Below are 24,117 nucleotides of genomic sequence, written 5' to 3' on the forward strand. Positions count from 1 at the left end.
ACATAGTTGACTCAGTATAATGACAACTAGCTGTTGCCAAAAATCAGTACTTCTGATTCCATCCTACGGATAAGGACGAGAAACCCTCTTGCCGTTTCCCTTGTGTTCAGCCGAAGTGTCATTTAAACCCACAATGAAACAACTCAGGAACGAGCTGCCAAAACTAACTTGAGGAAACAAACAGATTTTGGCTGAGACCTCTTAACTGGCAAGGACACACAAGTCCCAGGAGTACAGTATTCGTGTAAGTTTGAAAGAATTCAATACAAATTACCAAACTAAAGAGTACTAAAAGGGATACTTTTGCAGCATCAAAGTTCATCTATTGCTAATACTTTTGTACAGAACAAGCCACAATAACGGCATTCATACAGTCTCCAGTTCACCTCAATTAGTCAGTCAGAATCTACTTCAGTAATTATGAAAATTGCACACAAGAAAGTTTTTAAGAGAGGAGTTTAACACAGAAGTTTTGAGCCTATATTATCAGTAATTTTTCCAGTCTGCACCTGCTAAACAAGCTTCTCTCAAATACAGCAATAGTTACCACAACTCAATCAGAATTAAGAAAAAAAAACCTAGAGAAGTTGTTGATTCTGTACAACCAGAAGAGGCTGTGGGAGCAAAGGGTTGCTGCAAGCCTGACCTGTACTCAGTTTTTCTTGACAACAAACATGTTTCCCACTAAAATCTGTTTTCCTTAGTGTCCAAATTAGTTTTCACCTCACATACTCAACTCTTGATGCTTCATTAATCGCTACGGTCTAATATCTGCTGGGCTATATTGGAAACAGTCCCATATATCTTCATCTTGTTTTTTCCTCCCAACTTGTCCTCTAATAGCATTTCTTTTCCATCACGCTCCCACATTGCCATTTTTACTGTAAAGTCCTTCTAGACTTTTTTCCGTACTAGAATTAAAAGAGATCAATTCTTGTCCTTTTAAAACTTAAGTTTTAAGAGTAGCATAAAACTCTTATCACATAACAAAACTATGTCACCACCTATAATTTTTAGCAAAAAGCTCCATTTGTTTCCTCATCATTGTGGTATGCTAAAATGGCTACAGAGCAGAAGACAGCAAAGCTGCAGTCAGGAGTTACCGAGAAGGACTGGGCAGGGATGAAGACCTCAATCACCTTTTCCTTTATGAAAGGAAAAGAAGTGCATGCCTCCATCACTCAGGAAAAAAGCTTATGCCAAAAAGCCTCAAGAGCTTACTGACAACTAACACTCCATAACTGGATCCAAGTCCTCCAACTGCTAAATTGACTTAGTGTCTTGTGCTTCCACACTGCTCTAATGAACCTTACAATGTAGTCATGCACCTTCAACATGTAAATCTTTAAAAATGCATCAGAAAAACTAAAGTTTAACTTTGTCAGACTTTGGAACCAAAGTATATTTAATTTGTTACCTGTGGGTAAAAGTAGTGTGCAAAACTTTGGTCCCCACCAGAGAAAATTCTCTTTACACAATAACACTCCTCACTGTCTGCAATAGGAATAAAAAACAGGCAACTGTGAAAATGTGAATTTGAGGAATGATTCGAGACACTGCAATCAACACTCAATTAGAAAGAGGTTCCTTCATTACGTAATCTCGCTGAAGCAGATCTTTGCAATACAATAGTTAAGACTATATTTAACTGAGGTAAATGCCAACAGCTCTAAGTTTTAGCTCTAGTGCGAACAAAGTACCTAACCCAACAGCACAAGTAAGCATGTATTTCCTACAGCAGAAATGGACTTTAGGGAATAGAGCACAGTCACAATGAACTGCTTGGAAGAAAGTGATTATAGCCCATATTTAGTTTAAATCTCAAGATTTTTAAGACACTATAAAGGAACAGGAATCCAAGAAGTAAATATGCCAGATGTTGCTTACCTGTGGTTATCGGGCATTGAGTACTATAAGGAAGCCAGTTTCCTTTTACTGTGAAGGGACTTTTCCTGTTACTGGTTGTTCCTGTACCTAATTGCCCATTACCTCCAAGTCCAAAAGAATAAATTCTTCCAGATGAAGGAACAAACGCAGTAGTGTGCTGCCTAGCGCAAACAAAATGCAGAAACAAAAACCTAAGCGTTATAACATACTTTGTGCAGGCCAGCCTAAGAATTGTGTTAAACAGTATGCTAAAGGTCCTGTAGTATCAAACACTCCACTTCTCTATTGGCAATGCACTGCCACTGGCAATACTCCATTTATACTCCAATAGGCAATATTCCGTTTTCATGGAAAACTTCACGGAACAGAGATGCCACGTTCTGCTTTGAACCCCTGCTTAGCCACAGTCTGAGCTTTAGAACATTTCTCCAGACATTCAGAAATTTGAAGCTTCTACCAGATTGGCTGCATCTCCTTTCCCCTGCCATCCTTCTCAACTCTAGAAGCCCTCTTTCCTATCATGAGCCTGGGGAGAACCAGTATTGAATTTATGTAAACTATTAAAATGGAATGGGTCCACTCAATGTCAACCAAACTGCTAGAGAGACAGGTTTACATTTACCTATTCTTTAACCCAAATAACAAAGTGTGCCCATCTCTCAAAAAATTATGTTGCTCCCCTCATTTTATCTTCTTAGAATGCAATTCTTTGGACAAGAGCGTTTTCATGTGTGCTGGGAATTCTTCCAATTTCTTGGGTGCTATTATAACATATACAATAAAAACCCATTAGGAACTGAAGTGCCATACAGTATTACAGGTATTTCACAAAACAAGTTATGTTTCCAAATTTTACACTTATCCTCAGTGATGCTCATGTACCTCCCCAAGCACACTTGTTCTTTAACAGGAAATGATAAAGTGACAGCAATAAACAACACCTTCATACTTCACACTGATTATTCACACTTTCAGTTTAGAAAATCAGGGCCTCTCAAATAGTATAACTTCCTTTAGGTCTTCTATTGAATGTTTTTAAAATCCCAGTAAGGTTTCTAAATATCTTTTGTTAGAGACCATCTTGTCTTCCCTAAACACAAAGGGTAAGAAAAAAACCACTTCATATTGCAATATACATGAAGTTTTATACAAAACAAGTCATTTATAAGATTCATAGTGCTAGCACAGAATAGACCTTACCTGCCACAAGTGATTTGCGTGACAACACTTCCCATAAGTTCAAAAACTTTCCTTGGGTTTATCTCATGGCTGGTAGAGTTATGACCCAACTGACCATAGCCTCCAGCTCCAAATGTAAAAACCCCACCTTCCTAAACAAATAAATTATTTGCATTAAAAGGACAGTACATCACAGAACAAGAAACTTAACAGAAGTAGGGGTTTAATAAATCTCCTTGTCTGATGATTTTGCAATTGTGGGGAAAGGAGAGAAAATACACGTGCACAAGAGGGCCCTGAGAAACAGAAGGGTCACAAGTTAATTGCAGTTATGAAAATGTGGCACAGCTATCAAGTATTACCTTATTCTTGTTAAATCACGTTCTTGTAATTTCCATATTATTATACAATAGTCCTGCCATTAACTTGTGTCATTAATAGATACTAATCCTTGTTTTTCCTCTTTTCCAGTGTTCTTGATGAACTACAACAGTATATAAACTCACACTATTAAAAAAAGTATACTTTGGCTTTTAAATTCTGAACATAAATTTTAAAGCCACTACCAAATAGGAAGCTGCCCTCCTCAGGCAGATGATGCAGAGTATGACTGAAATAGCTTCATTATTTGAAAGCATAAGAAACCAGAAAATTTCAACATTGTCGTAAGGCAAGTCATTTTTTAAAAGTGTTTTTGATTAATTTAATCAAGAAATTAACCAAAAACTTTAATGAAAGAATGTTAAATCAAAAACATTTTCAGAAGTTATACAACTTACCTTACAACAACTTTGAAACTTTCCATTTTCAAATGCTTTGAAATTGTAAAGCTGTTTCTTTCAATTCTACTCTGCATCAGACTGGACCTCTGCTGGAAATCATCATTAAAATGGCAGCGTCCGCTGAGAAAAACCAACAGTCTCATTCACTGAATCAGGATAACAAACAGCGATAGGTTTTTCTGAATTTCAGAAGGACTTGAAGAATGCTCGCACATATACACAATACTGTCTACAAAAAGATATAAATCAAGACCCCTCGTTCTGCAAGGCTTATCATGCAAGGGAAAATGGAGCTATACAAATGGGTGACATAAATAATTTGTAGAAACATTTACAGTAAATTTAGTATCTTAACTGAGTCCATCAGCTTTAAAGCAAGTTTGAAGTTAACTTCTATACATTAAAAAGGGAAAAACATTTAGAATGCAAGTTACAGATTGCTGTGTTCTTTACATTCTATATTTCTCTAACCTCGCACAATACATCAATATCAATTTCAGGATTACGCAGTTGCCACATCTTTTTCGGTCAAAGCAAGAGAATATTTTAGGACAAAAAGCAATTGTTTCTGAACAATCTTTTCCTTTCACTGTAGAAAATTAAGCGTGTATAAACAACAAAAGCATGACCACATTTAGGCAGATCATATTCTTCAAAACAACTTTTAAATTGTTGCAGAGTAAAAATTCAAACACATTAAAAAACCCCATACATTTTCCAAAAGTAAGTAAACATAGATTTTTTTTTCTTCAGAAATAAAACATTAAAAATAGTTACTTTCAAAATTCTAATACCTTCTACAACAATATTCTGAATTCAGATTCAGACATGAAATGGATATTTAGTCACTTGCTCAAATCTTGATCGGCCAGAGTTGTTTTCTACTGCTATTAGTAGTAAGCTCAAAATATTCTGTTTATAAATTGATACATTTTATTGAGAGTGATGAACAACGGGAAATGTCAAAATGGTAATCCATACCGATTTATACCTAAATGTTGAAGTCTACTCCAACTATCAAAACACAGAAAGAAAAGTACAGGAGTCAATCATTTAAAGTAAGACACGTATGTATCGTTTTACCCACCACAAAATAAAGGTACTTATCATCACTTGATGCTTGAAATACACTATTCATCACTAAAATCAGTGTAAGGAAGAGCACTAGCACTATACATTCTATGCCGTGCCTAAAAGCTTCCAAATAAGTTTAAAAGTTTAAAAACAAGACTCCAAATACTGCATTTAGCCAACAGTTATGTATAAGGCAATGTGACAGATTTCAGCTCTCTATTTTAATCAGTTCCTACATCTCTGTATGAACATGCCGCATTGACACAGAATACATGCTTTTTTTCCAATTGACCTTGAAATAAATGACCAACTTTTCATAGAACCTCACACTATAATACTTACTAATGGATTATGTAAATCTTCAATTTCTTCTATTGGTTTGCTAATAGTATGTAAACAGCTGCTGCGCAACAGCAGACAGAACAGAGGAGTGAGCATACGTGAGAGTAACAACTCTGCAGACACCAAGGTCAGTGAAGAAGGAGGGGGAGGAGGTGCTCCAGGTGCCAGAGCAGAGATTCCTCTGAGGCCTGTGGCGTAGACCATGGTGAGGCAGGCTGTCCCCCTGCAGCCCATGGAGGACCCCACGCCAGAGCAGGTGGGTGCACCCGAAGGAGGCTGTGACCCTGTGGGAAGCCCACGCTGGAGCAGGCTCCTGGCAGGACCTGTGGCCCCGTGGAGAGAGGAGCCCACGCTGGAGCAGGTTTGCTGGCAGGACTTGTGACCCCACGGGGGACCCACGCTGGAGCAGTCTGTTCCTGAAGGACTGCACCCCATGGGAGGGACCCATGCTGGAGCAGTTCGTGAAGAACTGCAGCCTGTGAGAAGGACCCACGCTGAAGAAGTTTGTGGAGGACTGTCTCCCATGGGTGGGACTCCACGCTGGAGCAAGGGAAGAGAGTGAGGAGGAAGGAGCGGCAGAGACAATGTGTGACGAGCTGACCACAACGCCCATTCCCCGCCGCCCTGCACCGCTCAGGGGGAGGAGGTAGAGAAGCTGGGAGTGAAGCTGAGCCCAGGAAGAAGGGAGGGGTGAGGGGAAGGTGTTTTAAGATTTGTTTTTATTCCTCATTACCCTACTCTGACTTTTGATTGGCAATAAATTAAATTAATTTCCCCAAGTTGAGTCCGTTTTGCCCGTAACGGTAATTGCTGAGTGATCTCCCTGTCCTTATCTTGACTCACGAGCCTTTCGTTATGTTTTCTCTCCCCTGTCCAGTTGAGGAGCTGGAGTGATAGAGCGGCTTGGTGGGCACCTGGCGTCCAACCAAGGTCAACCCACCACAACAGCAAACAGCAATTCACTAAGAAAACTTAAAACAACCACACACACACCAATCCCCCCAGCATTTAATTTAAATTCAAAATTAACTTGGTCTGATCAGTGATAACAGCAATGCTAGAGACATCACAGTCAGAAAACAGCTAATCTCTTTAGGATACACTAATGTAAATTTCAGTATCTGCATAATTTTAATAATGCAACATGCACTGTCATATCAAAAATGCTACGTTTTGTATGCTCAATTTCACCAAATCTGACAAGAATTTAAAACTACTGAAAGATTTCTTGTATTTGGTAAGTTTTTTCAAATATTTAACCATTCTTCCAGTGTTTCCTCAACTTAATCCAATAAACTTTGAAGAAATTTTATGTGGAATTTTGTTTATTATTTCCTACTCAGGTAGCATCTTCTCCTGAAAACATTAAAAAAAAAATCAAAGCATAAACATATCTTTAAATATTGTACCTTTGTAAGGGCAGCAGTATGATCTTCTCCACAACATATATGAACAACCTTCTGAGTTCTCAGTGACTTTAGCAGCGTAGGAACATACCTGTCTGAAAGGTTTAATACAGCAGTAGATCGCTTATTTTGAAAATAAAAATCAGAAAACAAATAGTTTTGCTCATTTATTCTAATTCGGTTCCAGTCAAACAAGCACTTTGAATTTGTTAGCATAATGGAATCATTGTGACTGAGTTTATGTATCTTTGAGATGGAAGTGTTATTACAGAAAAACAGCGAGTCTACTATACTGAAATACTTTGTAGCAAATAGTCTCATTTTCACTAGCACAGGATCATATGTCAATGCATAAATCAGGAAATATGGAACAGTACGTTAGACCTGCCATTGGCCATGAGAAAAGAAAACAAATGACAGTTGTTTATGTGCTTCGTGTTTTTAAAGTGTTCCTATAAGTTAGTATCAGTTGGTCATAGTTCAATACTACTGAGCATATAACAGAATGGAACACTGAAGAATTAGGAAGCACAACTAACTTCCCTCCATCACCAGAACAAACCAACTTTGTCATCCAGTTGCACAAAGGCAATTTTTTAAAACGTTAATGCTAATGTCTTAAAATTTGACAGGTATGCTAAGATGACCAGAAGGCGGCATATCAAAACATAAAAAAGGGATTTTACTGAGAAGTGATGCTATATAAAAAACTGGGATCATACATATTCCAAAGAATATGTAGAAGCAACTGAAGTCTCCCATGAAAATTTGATTTCTGAAAGTACATGCAGTTTTCTTATTACATGAGTGTGACCATATTTAAAGTGCTAATTCAGATACGCATTTTAACTACAATATATTTTTCTTATTTTAAATGGTGTTGAGAACAATGAACCAGTGAGAAAATTTGAATTCATGAAACCAGCTATAGATTATTCTATAGTAAACTGTGTATTACAGGAACCTGATGGCATATAGTCCCATCTTGGAACCCTGTGTGCAGACAGTGTGCATGTAACGTAATACAACAAACAAAGAAACAATTTTTTGTCTAACCTAGCTTAAAATCGTTAACGAGTATAAACACTCTAGTAGAGGAAATTTTGGAAATGGTTAGCTGAAAATTGTGAATGATTATCAAAAGTGGCCTGAGAAAGGCAGATACCCCACATGGCAGTAAAACAATGAAGATGCCTTAAATCTGTCTACTAAGGACAACCGAATAGTTTTCATAGATGACTGGTTTCATCAAGCAATTTCATCTACCTAAAGTTCAGTTCAAACTGTAACTACTGCACAGTATCTTAATTCATTCCCATTCAGAAAGTTTAAGTCACAGAAAAATCTACAACAGGGACAGAAAACACATCAAGCAGGCTAGAATTTCAACATACCACTGTCAGAATTTTCACTACAAAACAGCCGAGGAAAAAACCTCTATGTCTTCCTTATGCAATCTCACACAACATCAGCACTCTCCGACAATATTCAACAAAGGTTTGTTCTGTCTGCTTCTTTTCTAGGAATACTCCTGTCTTTAGATTCACAAACCAAGACCTTCAGCATGAAATTCTACTGAAGTAATGTTTACTTACCATTATCATCATTAAGACCCAGCTGCCCAAATTTGTTGCGTCCCCATCCAAAAATGGCTCCAGAAAGAGTTAGTACAAAACTATGAGCTCCTCCTGCTGCAATCTGTGCAAAAGGGATTCCCAGCAGAGATTTAATCACATGTGGCGAGTTCTGTTTTTTATACTCGTAACCTAAGCCCAGCTGGCCATACTTATTTTGTCCCCAGGAAAACACTTCGCTTCCTGTTTAAAGGAAAAAAAAACAAACCAAACCCAAGAAATACAATCAATCAATACAGTTTAATTATATAAAGTTTATTTACTGTAAGAAAAGCTAAGTTAGACAGTTACTCTTCAAATATTTTTTAGTTTGAAAGTGCATACAAATCACTGACTTCTGAAGCTAAGCATTCTCATGTAATTTGCAGACATTCAACTCAAATATTTAATCAGACTGCAAGTATTTAAATCACATCCAAAACCCTCAAAACTGCTCTTAACATTCCTGTTTCAACAGCGTTAGATCAATTAAGTTTGGTTATTACAAAGCAAGATGCTGTTCCATTAGCAGTTCCACTACTACATATATTTTTATGCACAGATCTTGTTGAAGTTGCATATTGGACATGCAAAAATTTCCAATTTCCAATCACAAGTCTCATTTAAGCTTTTATACGGTAACATGCTTAATTTTCACATTCAATTTAAGCAACTTATTTTAAATTTTAAAATATTGTATTAATGATATCATCGGTGAAGCACAAAGTTTATAGTGTCATTTGATGCCTTATAAAGAAAAAAATGTTTTGAAGAATCACAAATCAGAGAGCTATTTATGTTAAGATTGCCTCAAAAAGAAAAAGGTTTTACTGAACAACCAATGTTTTGCCAAGGTACTTACTGTCCTAAAGATCAACACCTAATCACAAAGATATTTTGCTTTTGCTGATGCGATAAGTTTCAAAACAGTAATGTTACCTTCAAACAGTAATGCTTCCTATGTCTCTCCTACCTCCATCTTTCCAATAACAGTTTAATCAAGATGGAAAACAACGAAACCCATCCCCTGGGGTACAGGTCTCTCAGATTTTATTTATTTATTTAAACATCAACCAAAAAACCAAACCAAACCAAAACCAACCAGACAAAAAAAAAACCAAACAAACACCAAACAACCCAAACCTCCACTTTTATACAAAACAGTCTTCCAAACACCAAAGAAATCCTATGCCAATCATTTATAATCACATGAACTAATCCACTTGATCAATATCCCATATATAGATCTAAATATATTAAGAAGTCTCCTCCCAAAATGCCCAATGCAAGTAAGTTCATCCCATTTTCCTCCCTGTGTGGGTCTATTTTTACGGCCATAATCTTGCTACATTGCAAGTATTTCTGCAGGTTCTCTTACAACCAGAAAAAAAAAAAACCAACAAAAAAACACCCTACAATGCATCTGAAGAACAGAAACACAGAGCTGCAAATCCATGAATTGGCAATAGGATAGTAATGCTGTACTTGAAGCTTGTAACTATTTAAAACACTGAGTGAATTTTAAGTTACAAGCTCCTATTATATTCTTGCACCTTTGACCAAGAGAATGCTTAACAGCACAATTCTGATACTCCCCACATTCTACTGCTGATCTTAATGCAGGTGAAGGGTTATTTGTAAATCTCTGTCTATCCTGAAAACAAAGGAATCTCACTAGGTTATAATGGTAAAGACGCCTGAGAATACATAATGGCACAGAAAACACTCAATATGAGCCCATGAAAAGTCACATACAGAACCAAGGCACATAAAGTCAGTATAAACTATTATATTTAAAGAAAAAAAAAAATTCAGCATACAATTAACACCTCCTCCCCACAGCTTATTTAGTTTCTATTTTAACCATACATTGTTAAGAAACACTGTCAAACTGCAATCTTGCTGGAATTTTTGTTTTGAGTTTCTAAGTTCCCATTAACCCTGTCCGGCAGCCACTTCTTCCAAACGGAACTTTTGGCCACAACTCTCCTTTGTCACGATGAAACAAACAAGCAGCAAATTTAAATTCATATTCATTTCTGGAGAGCTATACTAACTAGACATGCAATACTCTTACACGAGTGAGGCCAACTAAGTATGTTCTCATAGCCCCAGCAAAATTTTGAACACTGATGTTTAAACCTTTCAAAAGGTGGGTTATAATGTGACATTACATTTTAACTACAGAAGCACCAACAAAGCATAGGCTTTGCAACAGAAAAGCAGACAAGGAAGTCATTGCCTGCAAACCTCAGTGACTTGAAGTTACAGGTTAAAACAGACTAGTAACAAAGCGGCATGTTAGCAGGATGAAAAAGAAATGGGACCAAAAAAAAGGAGAGAAACAAAAATGAATTTTAAAAGGAAGTTACATGAAAGCAAGATGATAAAAAGCAAAAAAGCATAAGAAAAAAAAGCAGAACAACACAACATTTGTTTGTACATTTATTTTTTAAATACAAGCTTCCATCACTACATGACACTTCCCCTACCAACCTGAAATCCCATCTGTGTTAAGTGGTAGCATGTTTAAAAAAACATTTCCTTTTTAAATAAGACAAAATACATGTTGCAACTTTTAGAATCACCTGGTAAGAAATTACACAAAACTTCAGAAGAATTTGACTTACCTTTTGAGAGTGCTAGCGAGTGATAATAACCACAAGCAACTTGAACAATTTGGATCTCCGATAAGCTTTTAATATTTCTATCAGGGTAAGAAAACAGAGAAAGAATTAAGCTATTAGGTCATGGTATGAAATATAAAGTCATGCCAATGGGTAATATACAAAAAGTGAATCCTTTTCACTGAAGTATATATGAAACTAATTTAAATATCCTAACTTTAATTAGAAGCTATTTAGTAAAGTCTTAAGTCAAAACTGCTTCTTTTCTAACACTTTCAAGGACAGGTTCTGTCTTATTTTCAAATTAATAAAGTCAGTAAAAGACCATAATAAAGAATTAGGGAGGTTCATGTGCTAGGAAGGAGATGTCACAGCTGAATGGAGGAAATAAATACTGGATGCAAGAAGAAAATTATTCTTACTTTCTAGTTTCCAAAAGAAAAAAGGTTTTACAATCTTCTTCATATCAATATTGGATATAAAGTCTGAATTACTTTGTTAAAATTTGAACACTCAATTTTTCATCTCTACCAACATTAACTTCAATCAAAACTTCCGTTTACAGAGCTACTAAGTATTGCACAATATTATAAAGAAGTTGCAAATACATACAAATGTGCACTAAATCTACTATGCTTTCAACTTTTGATGAGAAAAACGAGAGTTTCTAAAAGGCCTGTGGGCTTTAAAATTTGATATACAAATAAAAAACTTTTATATTAGTTATTTATATCTTTCATATTTATATGTATCACAGCCATGATAGTTATAAATTACTAATGTTCCAAAGAATTGTTATTTTTGTGTGTCTTTTTCCTATGTAAAAAACAAAATGAGAATACAAAACCTCCAGCTTGCAAACATACAAACTTACTGCTACAGACAGTTCCACTGATATCAGTGAACTTATTCATCACAGTAAAAATGTGGACTTCAGCTAGCTGAAATGCTTACAGCATTCTGAAAACAAGGAAGTGAATCTGGCTAGCATTCATTTTTATAACTAGAAGGCATATTATTTGATCACAGCTAAAAAACTTCAGGGTGAAAACTGAAGTACGAAGATCAGATAGCAAATGTACCTTCTTCAACTGTACTCCCACAACTGGTTTTGAAAGTTTAACATTCTACTTCTCTAACATCTCTTAAATGGCAGTTACCAATCCCCATTTACATTCTTAAAATACCCATCCTACTGTTCCAACATAACTCTCATTCTTAGCAGATGACTAGTAAAAAAAAAAAAGAAAAAAAGAAAAAAAAAAAACCAAACAACAAACCAAACCAAGCAAACCCATAACACACTTCTCACATAAGCTGACTTTTTGAGAAAGGAAACTGTCTACAGCATGCAAGTGCCATAGCTAAAATACACTTGCTAATGTGTTTTTTTAATTATTAACAGCAGAATAGTTTAAATGTGATTTAAGCACATTTTTTTCCAAAAAATATCTTGTTATATACTAATTATTTTTAACCTGGGCACTCTGATGCATTCCTCTGTTCCCGGCAAGCCAAGCTGTCCATCAGTAGCTAGACCCCAAGCATATACCTGACCCTTGTCATTTAATGCAAGAGTGTGGGCTTCTCCACATGATACAGCCACAATATTTTGGGCATCCAGTGCACCAACATGCTCTGAAAAAAAAAAAAAAAAAAAAGTTAGTTGTTTAAAAAAAAAAGCTACTAACAAGCTAGTGTTGTTCAAGACTGTTATACTCAGTACTAAGATATCAACTGAAATGACACAGAAGCAAGCCCAGAAATCTGCCAAAACATCCTTTATTTAAAATTATAAGCATGCTATTCTAGGAGAAGTAAGCTAAATTTGACACCCCGAAGTAACCAACCAACCACCGTATCTGGAGTAATATACAGAAGTGCACAAAAACTGCAGCTGGATCATAATGGTTCCTTCTAATCTTGCCATCTGAAAATGAGTGTAGAAACTCAATTAACATTAAGGTCAAATAGATTATTGTCAAATGACTACACGTGTAGACATTACGTAAGAGGAAAACATTCCACCACAGCAAATTAAGTTCACCTATTCATTGTTAACAAAAAAAGCCTGCAAAACAAGGCAGGGCAAATTAAAGACTAAAGCTACTGGTTTTGCAATGAGCTACACAATGTCCTCTTTATAATGCAAAATATTGTAGAAACAGATCCTAAAGAGTAATTTTTCTAGATATACAGTGCATGCATCTGAAAAGCAAACACTAAAATATCTGTGATTTTCTTCCAGTAGCCTGCATCCATACCTTTAAAGACGTTTGGAAAAACTCAAAGTTTGTTTTCGTGCTTATGATTTGTGATCAGAAGTCTAACATTTTCATTTCAGCAACAGTAAAGTGGAGAAATATCATCAGGGCCTGTCATTAAGCCTGGAATTTTCAACAGTCCCCCGAAATAAGAGCCTGCTTGGACACTTTATGCTCAGTTTTCAAACACATATATTCTTTTCCTGCCTAAGAACAGCACACCACTGAAAAAGCCTGTGTATCATCAATGTAACATGCACTCTAAACACAGCCTAGCATAGCCTAAGTCAATTTCAAAACAGTGGCTAACAGGATCTGCAACATGACAGGCACTCAGTTTCCAAAATAAACTAACACAGGCAGCAGACATAAGTTAGTTTTTTTTTTTAAACAGCTGGTCCAATTAAAGAGGTTACCCCCCCAGTTCAGCCCATTATGGCCTCCACAGCTCTGCCAGTGGAACAGGTCATGCAAGCGCTCTCCAGTTCAGGCAACAGCATGCAGATTAGCTCAGACTATCTTCATCAGCTGCTAAACTAGTCAGGCTGACTGCCCAATATGGATTAAGGAACATTCACACAAGCCCTATGGCAAGCAGAGCTCTGTGGGGAGGAAAGAGGGAGGGCACAGCTAAATAGCACCACTGGTGACACGGAAGAGGCAGAGACATGCAGTCAGCGACAAAACTATCTTCAGTTAGCAGAAATACATTCAAAAGAGAGCATCCGCCCATTTGTAAAGATACTGAGCCTCTTTAGACTGTGCAAGTAAAGTTATCCCAATGCACTGACTTCACATTAGAACATTCAACAGTATTGTCAGCAACCTCTAGAGGAAAGAAAAATTAGGGAGGAGGACATTACAATCCTCATGACTGCTGCATCTCAGTATGTAAAAAAAAAAAAAAAAAAAAAATTTACAGTAGGTGTTTGTCCATTACATACAAAAGCTCATACAAAGCTGTTTTTAAAAAAAAAAAAAAAATAGAAATTGAAAGTCAGATATTTTTGTTGTAACTTTTAGATTTAAAAGACAATTCAGCATCATTTTCAAAGTGGGCAACAAGTATTCAGAGTAAGTTTGACAGGCTGAGTTTCTATTCCTGTTTATGAAGCAGATGTTTGCACAGGATTAAAGTTTATCAGTTTTAATATCCGTTTACTGTTTCCCAATAGAAGTCCAAATTAGTTTTAAAAAGTTACATACCAACTACACCAAAAATCTTTACTGGGCACCAAATTGGAAACTCTGAATAAAGGAGAACTACTAAAATACCGCATAATGCCTGATTTCCATTTGAAATATCTGTATCAATTATTGTGCCAAGTAACTTGCAAAATTGCTATAACAGTGATCAGAATAAACTCTTACTAAGCCTTTTCAGTTTGCTTACGTTGTGCTGTAAGTACTGTCAGAAGCACTGTTCCATCTCTCTCAGTAGCACGCAGATATGACTCACACGCACAGCTCTGAAGGGAGCCCATGTGCACACTCCTCTGCAGTCCCTGCAAGATGTTTACCCGCTTCTGCTACAGCAGGAAGCAGAAACGCACATATAATATAGATAGGAAGAAAAAAGCCCAAAGAAGTTTTACACTGCATCCTTTAGGCTTTTCCAAATCCTCTTCCTGTAGCACTACATATGCTGAAAAGTCTTTTATCAAAAGTTTTATTTTTAGTTCTTAAAAAAAAGAAAATTAGGAACATTGCTTTAATCAAACCTGCTCTACATCACATATTTGACGATTAAAAACACACAGCATGTTTCTCAATTATGGTATGTCAAATATTCATTTCTACCATATTCCAGTAGCCAAACCCACACATATAGTACAACGCTAATCCATGTATTGAAGCAGGTCACCTCCCCTTGAGATCAAAAACAGCCACCGAGTCTCCCACAGCCTTAGGTAAAGTGATTCCATGCTCAAAATAGAAAATAGTGGCACTGTCCAGCTGCACGGCAGGCAAAAATATGGGGGGACAGCCATATTTTCACAGTTGGTTGTTTCCAACTGTCACAAGATGCAATTGAAGCAAAGGAATGCTTTTCAAGTTAAAAACACGCCCATTCTTGGAAGAACTATTGTGCACACAATTCAGCACATGCACAGACACGGACAATCTTGGGTTTGATGTGGCATAATGAAACAAAAGATACATGCACAACCACACGTACTCTCCACAATTCATTACTTCTAAACTTACCGGGTCTTTTCCTGGCTTTTTCATGCCCTAGTTGTCCTAGATCATTGCATCCACATGTATAAACAGTCCCATCATCCAGGACAAAAACAGTATGTCTCAGTCCACATCCTACATCTCTGACCCTTTTATTTAAGAAAAAGTCACTTTTTCTGGGTTCTAAAACAATCTCTTCATCAATTCCACCCAATCCAAGCTGTCCAAAAGATGCATTTCCCCAGCACAACATGTTTACACTTCTCTTGATCACAGAGATCTTCCAACTTCAGTTTTCTAGAATATCCCTTCTGCGTAGCTGTTCAAAAAAAAAAAAAAGGAAAATGTACAGTTTTTCAGTATTGTCCCTAATGTTTATGTTATCTTCTATACAGCATGTAATCCACAAGTTCACTTTCTATACACCAATATATTGAAACATTGAACAATTTTTAAGTGTGATTTACTTTCTTGGACAGTATTTACATTAACTCTGCAGTAAAATGCCTTTCTTCCCATTTCAGATACAACTTTTAAGATGTGGAGGTCCTCAGTTTTATAAAACTTTGTTTCAAAAACTTAAAATATCATTCTTTGTAAAACTTCTCTAATTCCTAGTCCAGAGCTATACAAATGGCAGTCACAACCAATTCTAGCCAGTGGAAATGACCTCAAACATCTTTTTAAGGAGACAGTACAGGCTAGGTTCTTTACACAAGGAGCTGCACGACTCCAGAAAGCACTGTGTACGGCCTCAAGATCATCCCCAAAAACAACACTTGACTCATAGCTTGGAAAAAATTGGTCAGCTCTGATCAATCCAGTTATGCAACACAAAGAATAATATGATGTGTCATTCATTACATTGAAACAACTGAGTCAACTGAACTTACAATTTAAAAGAAAATAAGTACCTGAAACTCAAGTGCCCAATCTTGCACTGCAATCAACACAGGCTACAGCTTCATAGTTACTCTGCAGTAACAGGAGGCCACACATACAAACTCCCCCATGCAAACCCCCTTCCCTAATGCCTAAACTGCAACTACCAGTACTTGTGCTGACAGACTCTGTACCTATTTGGAAAGGATACAAAGCTACACTTCTCTTTCATTTTCAGTATTGCAGATGATGATGAATTTATGACCATGTTTTCACTATTACTTATACTACACTTCTGCGACAGTAAGTTTCCCCATATTTTCAGAGCAATTTCAAAATCAATGCAATACAGTGTAAAATTGCTATAAATTTTCATCTGTGATCATTATTTGGAAGACAGCATGAATAATGGAACGTGGAATAAAATGCACTACAAATGCATTCAGTCTTACATTCTGCAGGGTCATAACACATATAAACCACCTAAATATAAAACTGCACAGAGAAGCAAGCCATCAGCTAGCACCTAAGCATTACATAAACCAAAGAAGGGCAGAATTCTTGCCAGCACAACAGGATGAACTATTTTTCTCTGCAAAAGTCAAAATGCAATAAACAAAATGCTTATTTTTGTGATCTCAAAAAAACAAACAAGAAAACCAAAACAGCCAAGTAGCTTAAAATACATTGCATGCTGTTTACCTATCTCAGGAGATGACGCATGATCAAATATTTCCCTAGCTATCACTAGCTATATCCTACCACATTCAGAAGGGGACATCAAAATGAAGAAGTCTTCGGTTAAGACATAGCTATGCAACAGCAAATTTCACACATCAGTAGCAGTGACTGCAATGCAAGCTTCAACCTGCAACACAAGAAGTTAGAAAAGATGTATGATTATAGTGCTTCAAGATTTCCAAGTCAAGATTTACCTCCATCCCCAGTGGGGCAAAAAGAAGAAAAGTTCTCCTTTCTGTTGAAACAGAGACGTATTTCCATAGAAATGCTTTTAGTTTTTTTCTTTTAAGAGTCAGTAGCCAAAGAAGTTTTGTACTTTGATCTCAAATCACGGCAGCATTTTATCCCTGTATGCACTCATGAAAGCCAACTCACGTTGTCAGCTGCTGGATACCACCGCGTGTGACGTCAAAACCCGTCCAACGCCGACAGCAAATACAGAACGCGAGGGAAACCACCCAACTCATTTTCTACTAGCAGAGAGCGAGTAACGGTGCTACAGGAAGCGTCTGGATGTTTCCCGCAGGCTGGAGCGGGCTGTGTAATCTCACTGTGCACGGCCACTGACGCGCTCTTAAAGCGCCCCAGTCGCGGGCGGCGCGCCCGGCGATCCCGAGAGCTGTACCACACGCTCCCGCCCGCCCCGGCTGCCCCTCCGAGCGGGACACCGCCCGCCTCCGCCGACACACTGCCAAATCGCAGTCAGCCTGCGGCACGGGCTTCACGGTTCCCCTCCCGGGGGTACAGCTCCCCCGGGCGCCGCCGCGCTGGGGTCCGGAGAGAGCGGCCGCGCCGCGGGCGGGGCCGGAGCCGGAGCGGCCCCGGCGGAGGAGCGCAGGTCGGCGGCCGGAGCGGGGCTTCCGCCCGTTCCGACGGGGGCGGCGCCAGGCACGGAGGTCCCCTCAGCGCGCCCCGCAGCTGCTAAGCGGCGTCGCCCGTAACGGTCCTAATCGCCCCGGCCCACCGGCCGCCCTGCACCTGCCCCCTCCCCCCCCCCCGCCCCGCTCCCACAGCCGCCGTCCCACCGGCCCCGCTGTGGGGCCCCGCGGGCCGAGCACGGCCCCGTCCACTTTCCCGTCCGCCCCGCGGGGCCGAAGGCGGCAGCGCCCGGGTCCGCAGAGGACCACCGGCGCGTCACGGCCCGGCGAAACTCACCGGCGGCGGCGCGGCGCTCCGCTCCCGCCGGCGCCGCGAGGCCGCGCCCAAGCCCGGCCCGCCCGCCGCAGGCACCCACCGGCCACCGCGAGGGCGTGAGCAGCCCCTGCACGGAGCGGTGACAGGGCCCGGACGCCACTCCTGCGCAGGCGCGAACTCGGCGGGCGGGGCCGCAGCGCGCCCGATTCACCGCCCGCCTCCCTCCCCGGCCTCGTGGTCAGGGGCGGTGACGCAGCGGCGGCGCGGCGTGACGTTAGCCTGGACGGCGGCGGGGCTGGGCAGCGGGAGGCACCGCCCGCCCGCCCGGCGGGGCGCGGTGCTGGCGGCAGTGTGTGTCCCGGCGTGTGTCCCGGCGCGGTGCTGGCGGCGGCGGTTTAGCGGCCCGCAGGCTGTGCCGTCGGGCGCCGAGTGGGAGCCGGGGCGGGGCGGATCCCGCCGGGGATGTGGGCGCTCCGGGGCGCGGGCGCTACCCGGGCCCCGAGCAAGGCTCGGAGGGAGGGAGGGAGAGAGAGAGGTTACGGTCGGAGTCACGGCGTGGCTTCGGTTGCCGCTGTTGGGCTGTGAAGAGGCTGAGCGAGAAGTTGAGAACAAAAAAGACGTTTAGGAGAATACCCACGAGTGACGAGTGCTGGAGGGATGCCTTCGTCCTGCCGGTGCGCCTGGAGGACGGCACTGGAGAAGAGCAGAGCTGGGTGCGGGAGGGTGTCGTTAGCTCAGGTGCCCGCTCCGGGGTGGTGACTGCAGCTGTACATATTCTTGGCTTGGGAACAAGTGAGCGCAAAAAAATACAGCAGCTTTAAAACATACCACCGTTGTACTACGTCACTATTTTTAAATCAAGAATTTAAAAAATTGAGTATGTTCTGGGGCAAACGACTCCCTCTATGTTTGCTGAGGTCTTCGTGACGGCACTATTCGTCCTTCCTTGCAGACCGGTTAAGAGACTTGGCTGCGTGTTGCTATTCCTTATCCGTCATCTACAGAGATCTGCAGAAGCCTCTACTTGATCTCTGAGGGCATGAAAAGAATGAGATCAGTGAGCGGGAAGGAACTGGATCCGCCAGGGAGAAGCAGGAACAAACTGTTCTTCATACTCCAATTACCTGTCATTAACTTCTGACACAACGGACTTCTTCCCCGAGGGTGACCCAGACGGTGTTGCTGCAGCGTGAGGCTGCAGTGTCAACACCAGCGGGGCCGCTGGCCCTCCTGGCTCAGGGAGATGGCGGGCTGAGGGTGTTTGCTGTATCCCTCCGGCAGAAACAAATGCAGTTTTCTGAATTCTGCATTCTGGTTACAAGCTTTTCTCAGTGTCAGAGCATGCACAAGGTGGGCATGTTAAAACGTTTTTTTCACTGAACACGTAGCTCTAGTGAAGCAACTAAAGATGAGTTTGCACGCTAGACACATTTTTTAGCTTTTTTTCCTAGGATTTTGCTTAGCACTGGGAGGAAAAATCCATTGCAATTTATGTAAGTGGAGCGGGCTGGGAATCCAAATGCAGTTTCCTTATTTAGCAGCCTCTCTATAGTAGTTCTGGGATCCACCTTTATGTAGGTCAGGAAGTAAAAAAGGCCAGGGCCAGGCATACTTCACAGCAAGTGATTTTGCAAACTATGGGCAAGAAAGGTGCTGTGTTCGGTGTCATTTTGCCCTGTAATGGAAAGCATTTTAAAAAAAAAAAAAGGGGGGATGTCCTGGTCCAGCCATTAAACATTCTCTTGTGTATCTAAATAGGTAAGATTCTACAGGACTTCTCAGGATTTGTGGTTGTAAATTTATCAGTAAAGATCCAAACCAGAAATATTAAATTCATATGTAGAGAAAATGAGACAGCTGCATGGCTGACAAATGCTAAATGATGCAGCACTTTTCAGGGTATCAAATACACAGGTTTGTTATTTAAAGGAGAGATGCGAGTGATTTCCCTTTTTCCATTCTGCATGTAAGAACGGAAGGTTAGCAGTAGCTGTTACACATAGCAAATGGAGGAAAACATGTCATTCATTACCTTCTAAACTTCCCTTTCCCTTTATTTGTGAGACCACCAGAGTAGTAACTGCAAATAATTACACTGTGAAGTAAATTTCAAATATTGTCATGCATTGTGCAATGTGTCCTCTGACCAGCATGTGGGGATATGTCCATGTACTTGAAGAGAACATTATATGCCCAGTACAATTTTTACATAGAAAAGTATTTTGGTGTAACTGGCCTAACACATTAAATAAGAAATACATAAAGCATGAAACAACATACAATGTTGCACAAATCTCAACTTCCTTCTGTAAGAGACATAGCTATTTTATTTAAAAGAATTATTTTAGTCCTAAAATCAGATTACTGTAAGTTAAATAATTCAAATGTGTCTTCAAATAAAGTATAAGCCATATTTTTATTCCACTTACTACCTAATCTTAGCAAATTTTCTTTTCTGTGCCAGAGAAGCCATATCCTGCCTGCCTTAATACCTTGAGAAAGCCCCTTCCTTCATGGGGCTGAGGATACACAGGCAGTGGGGGGAAGGGAGTACCTACCCTGATGCCACATCACTGCTTGGACTCCCTGCCACTCAGTATGACCAATTCTGCATCCACTGGCATTAAATCTGCCAAAATGTGGTTCTGTAGTTGCAGTGGTCGAAAGAACTGCGGGTGAGCATGCTTACACCTCAAAATTCCCAATGTCCATTCTAGTACTTGCACAAACCCCCGTATTTTGCTGTGATGCAAAATCCAGTGAAAACAAGAAATTTAAATCTGGTTAACTTCACAGAAGGGATTTATTCCTTGTAAGTGCCTTAGCACAGAGGGTTTCCTATTACAACTGCACAGTCTTCTTTCTTATTGATGGTCACAACAAGCAGGAAACTATTTTCAGTTGCCCTGCCATTATTAAAATAGCAATGCTTGGCTACTGCCTGGTGATTGCTGTCAGCATAATTGTGTTTTTTAAATTGTACCCCAGTTAATCACCCATTCAGATAATACAAAAATGAAAAAAATCATATATAGTGTTAACTAATGTATACTTTATGCTTTATTACTGGAAAACGTCTTTCAGTTAATATACATGTTTTTGAACTACTATATACTTTCTGTATAGCTAATAACAGAGATGGACTCTGCTCTCTGCCTCCATTTTCTCCTGGCAACAGTCAGTACATACTTTATAAACATTAATACCTCATTTCAAACCCCTTTGGTTTATACTTTGATGTGTCACAGACTACAGAAAATAGAAATGGGTGTCCAGAACAGCTGATAACATGAAATTAGAGATGTCAGCATTTTGCTGTGAGAAATTACTAACCTTTGTGTGAAGCCTTTGTGTAGAATATTCTTGATTAAGACAAAGGAAAGGCTTTAGAATGCAAATAGCCTTACAAACAAGGTACAGTCAGACCCTTTTATGCCATTTCAGTTTTACATTTTATCCTTCTATTCTTCACAGTATGAATATTTGGATGTTAGTAATTAATGAAAGTGCCTATGTAGACAGACAGACATAACTCACACATACCCGTACAGTACATTTCATATGCTCTGCTACTTTATAGCTGAGCATGGTTTAGTTTTCTGTCTGGCCACCCTGCTCACTGCAATGATTCTGCTTAGCTCAAATGCAAATGTGCTTACCAGTAAGACCAATTATTTAACTGATGGCGATATGGTGAAAAAAATGAACAGTTTTTGACCTGTTTGTGAAGGTAAATCACTATATAAATACTAAATCGACAATATTGCAAGTTCTGTGTCTAACTCGAGGCACCTAACTAAGGGAGCTGTTTAGGGACAAGCTGAGGAGTCATACCTTCAAAATAAGCAAAACCAAAAACCTGTGACACACCATTCCCCTCATCCTCTCAGGCCACAAAATACAGCTGAAATAGCCAAAAGAATGCTATTCATAGGATGACAGATGTAAAGAAAATGGAACACCAGTGAAGGACAAGGATGAATCCTGGACAGGAAGACTACAATGCAGGAAACAAGCTGACCTTTGCATTAGGTATGAAGCTCTTGTGCTCACAAACTCCTGCGTGGACCCAATATCCCCAAGCCCTCACAAATTGCAGCTGGCACTCAGAGTGACTACCCCGTATCCTGGCAGTATGGCAGAAGCCACACAAGTGCCCAGGCACCCGCAGGTTGGGGCTGAGGATGCTGAACATTTTTGAGCCTACACAGAGGGTTGGGAGTGCAGCCCCTTCCCGTATGTGGCACGTTCTCTTCCTATTGCAGTGATGTTTCACACTATTACATGAATTTTTCTGTTACAAATAGATCAGCAGGCCAGCTGCTAACTGAACACCAGGAAATTCCCATGGAATCTTTTGGGTTTTTTGGCTTAAGTGTTGGATGCTGAGACACCAGTTCCCATGTCATTAAACTGGGCTTTTGGTCAGGCCGAAACTGATCTTTGATTTTTAAGGTGCAATCCTACAGGAATACAAGATCAATAATTGAGCCAGTTCTGCCCTGAAGAGACCAATTTGAGAACACGCTGAACCTCAGCTTATAAAATAGCAGCTCCAAGTGGTGCCACATGCTGCTGATTCTGACATGACACTGTGTCTTTGCATGGCAGGATGATGAAGCACCCTAAAATTAGCCGCCTTACTATTTCGTAAAGAGCAGGCAGAAAGGTAGCAGCCTGCACTGAGGAGAACAAAGAGGCACAGGAGAGGACCAGAACTGAGGCTCACACAAGGCTGGTCACACCACTTCATGGTGAGCACTCTTGGCTTCTTTGCAAATTCCCATGTTGTATTGTTTAGTGTCATTTCTTATCCCCAGCACAGGGTGACCTGATTGTGAAAGAAGAAAGGTGCTTGTGTAAACAGAGGTGGGGTGGAGGGATCTGTTCTCTCAGGGGGCTTGGGAGACAGCAGACGGGAAACTAACGGTGAAAATGACAGGGATGGTTTCTTTTCTTAGAGGTGTGGTGGGAGCTGGCATTTAATTCACAGAATTAAGTTTGTTGTTGTTACTGGAATAGAACTGGGAATGGAAGAAAAAAAGCGTGCTGGTATGGAAACCAGAAATACCACGATAAAGCCCCCTCTCTGTTGAGCCACACTGAATTTTTCCCGATATTCAGCTCTCTCTCCACCCCATTTCTTGGGTGATAAAGTCCTTGGCTCTACAAGGAGTAAGATTTGAGAGAAAAATCTTCCAGGCAGTCGGAAGATAGGCACGGATGTGTTTGGGTAAGGGAACAGAGATAGTGAAGGAAAAGGTCCTATACCAGAATAACGCTTGCAGATGAGGAGAAAAAAGAAATTGTAAGGAAACATTTGAATATCAGAGGGCACAATAGGCATGACATGAAATGGATGTTAGGGCTGATTGCTAGGAGAGAAGAAGACACAGCATGCGTCTCTAGGAAGCAGAGGACTCCGCCATCAGCTAGGTGTAATAGCCTGTGGCCCTGTGCCTAAACAATTGTCAGGACACGCTGTTTTCTCTATTCCTACGGTAGGACGCTGCGAAGAATAGCTCAGAAGAAAATAACTCTGAGGCATAAACTGTGACCAGTATGTTCAAACTACATCCAGCTGTTTCTGCTATTAGTTATTGCTCAAAAATATGGGACTATTTTGCAACTAAGATATTTCTGTTTAGCAAAGATGATGGGACGGTACTCTGCAGCTTTTGTGATTTAATCCAGGATAAGACTCATGATTTCACATGTATTACTGAAACCCAGAAGGGCATGATACTGTGAGATCTATTTTGGTACAGTTAACAACTGATAGATATTTGGTATAGCATGGACTGAAATGTGGTGTCAAAGTGGTAATGAATCTGTGCCATTTGTATCAACTACAGTACAGGACATTGTTCAAGAAGTGGATTAAATATTCACAGTGGACGAAGACTCTTGGACAGATGGAAAATTAGATTTCTCTTGCAGAGGTTGTTAAGGAGCTCCACAGAAATTATATGTGAGCAGTCAGAGCTTGGAGTCCTCAGAGGACT

The 24,117-nt window shown here is 40.0% G+C and overlaps 1 protein-coding gene across 1 annotated transcript in view; it reads right to left on the bottom strand.

Annotated features, from left to right (window-relative positions):
• HERC4 (HECT and RLD domain containing E3 ubiquitin protein ligase 4) overlaps window positions 1–17,406 on the bottom strand; it is a 36,694-nt gene extending 19,288 nt beyond the window's left edge. Inside the window, exons 1-10 of the mRNA XM_050898597.1 lie at window positions 17,354–17,406; window positions 16,940–17,105; window positions 15,383–15,674; window positions 12,389–12,548; window positions 10,914–10,990; window positions 8,266–8,487; window positions 6,674–6,765; window positions 3,088–3,218; window positions 1,888–2,048; window positions 1,418–1,494 (exon numbers count right to left, since the gene is read on the bottom strand). Of these exons, the coding sequence (XP_050754554.1) occupies window positions 1,418–1,494; window positions 1,888–2,048; window positions 3,088–3,218; window positions 6,674–6,765; window positions 8,266–8,487; window positions 10,914–10,990; window positions 12,389–12,548; window positions 15,383–15,608 (1,146 nt within the window). The 5' untranslated portion in view covers window positions 15,609–15,674; window positions 16,940–17,105; window positions 17,354–17,406. The remainder of the gene's footprint in view (window positions 1–1,417; window positions 1,495–1,887; window positions 2,049–3,087; window positions 3,219–6,673; window positions 6,766–8,265; window positions 8,488–10,913; window positions 10,991–12,388; window positions 12,549–15,382; window positions 15,675–16,939; window positions 17,106–17,353) is intronic.
• Between the last annotated feature and the right edge of the window lie 6,711 nt (window positions 17,407–24,117).

This window comes from Gymnogyps californianus, chromosome 6, assembly GCF_018139145.2.
Source record: "Gymnogyps californianus isolate 813 chromosome 6, ASM1813914v2, whole genome shotgun sequence".
In the NCBI taxonomy this organism is placed as follows: domain Eukaryota; kingdom Metazoa; phylum Chordata; class Aves; order Accipitriformes; family Cathartidae; genus Gymnogyps; species Gymnogyps californianus.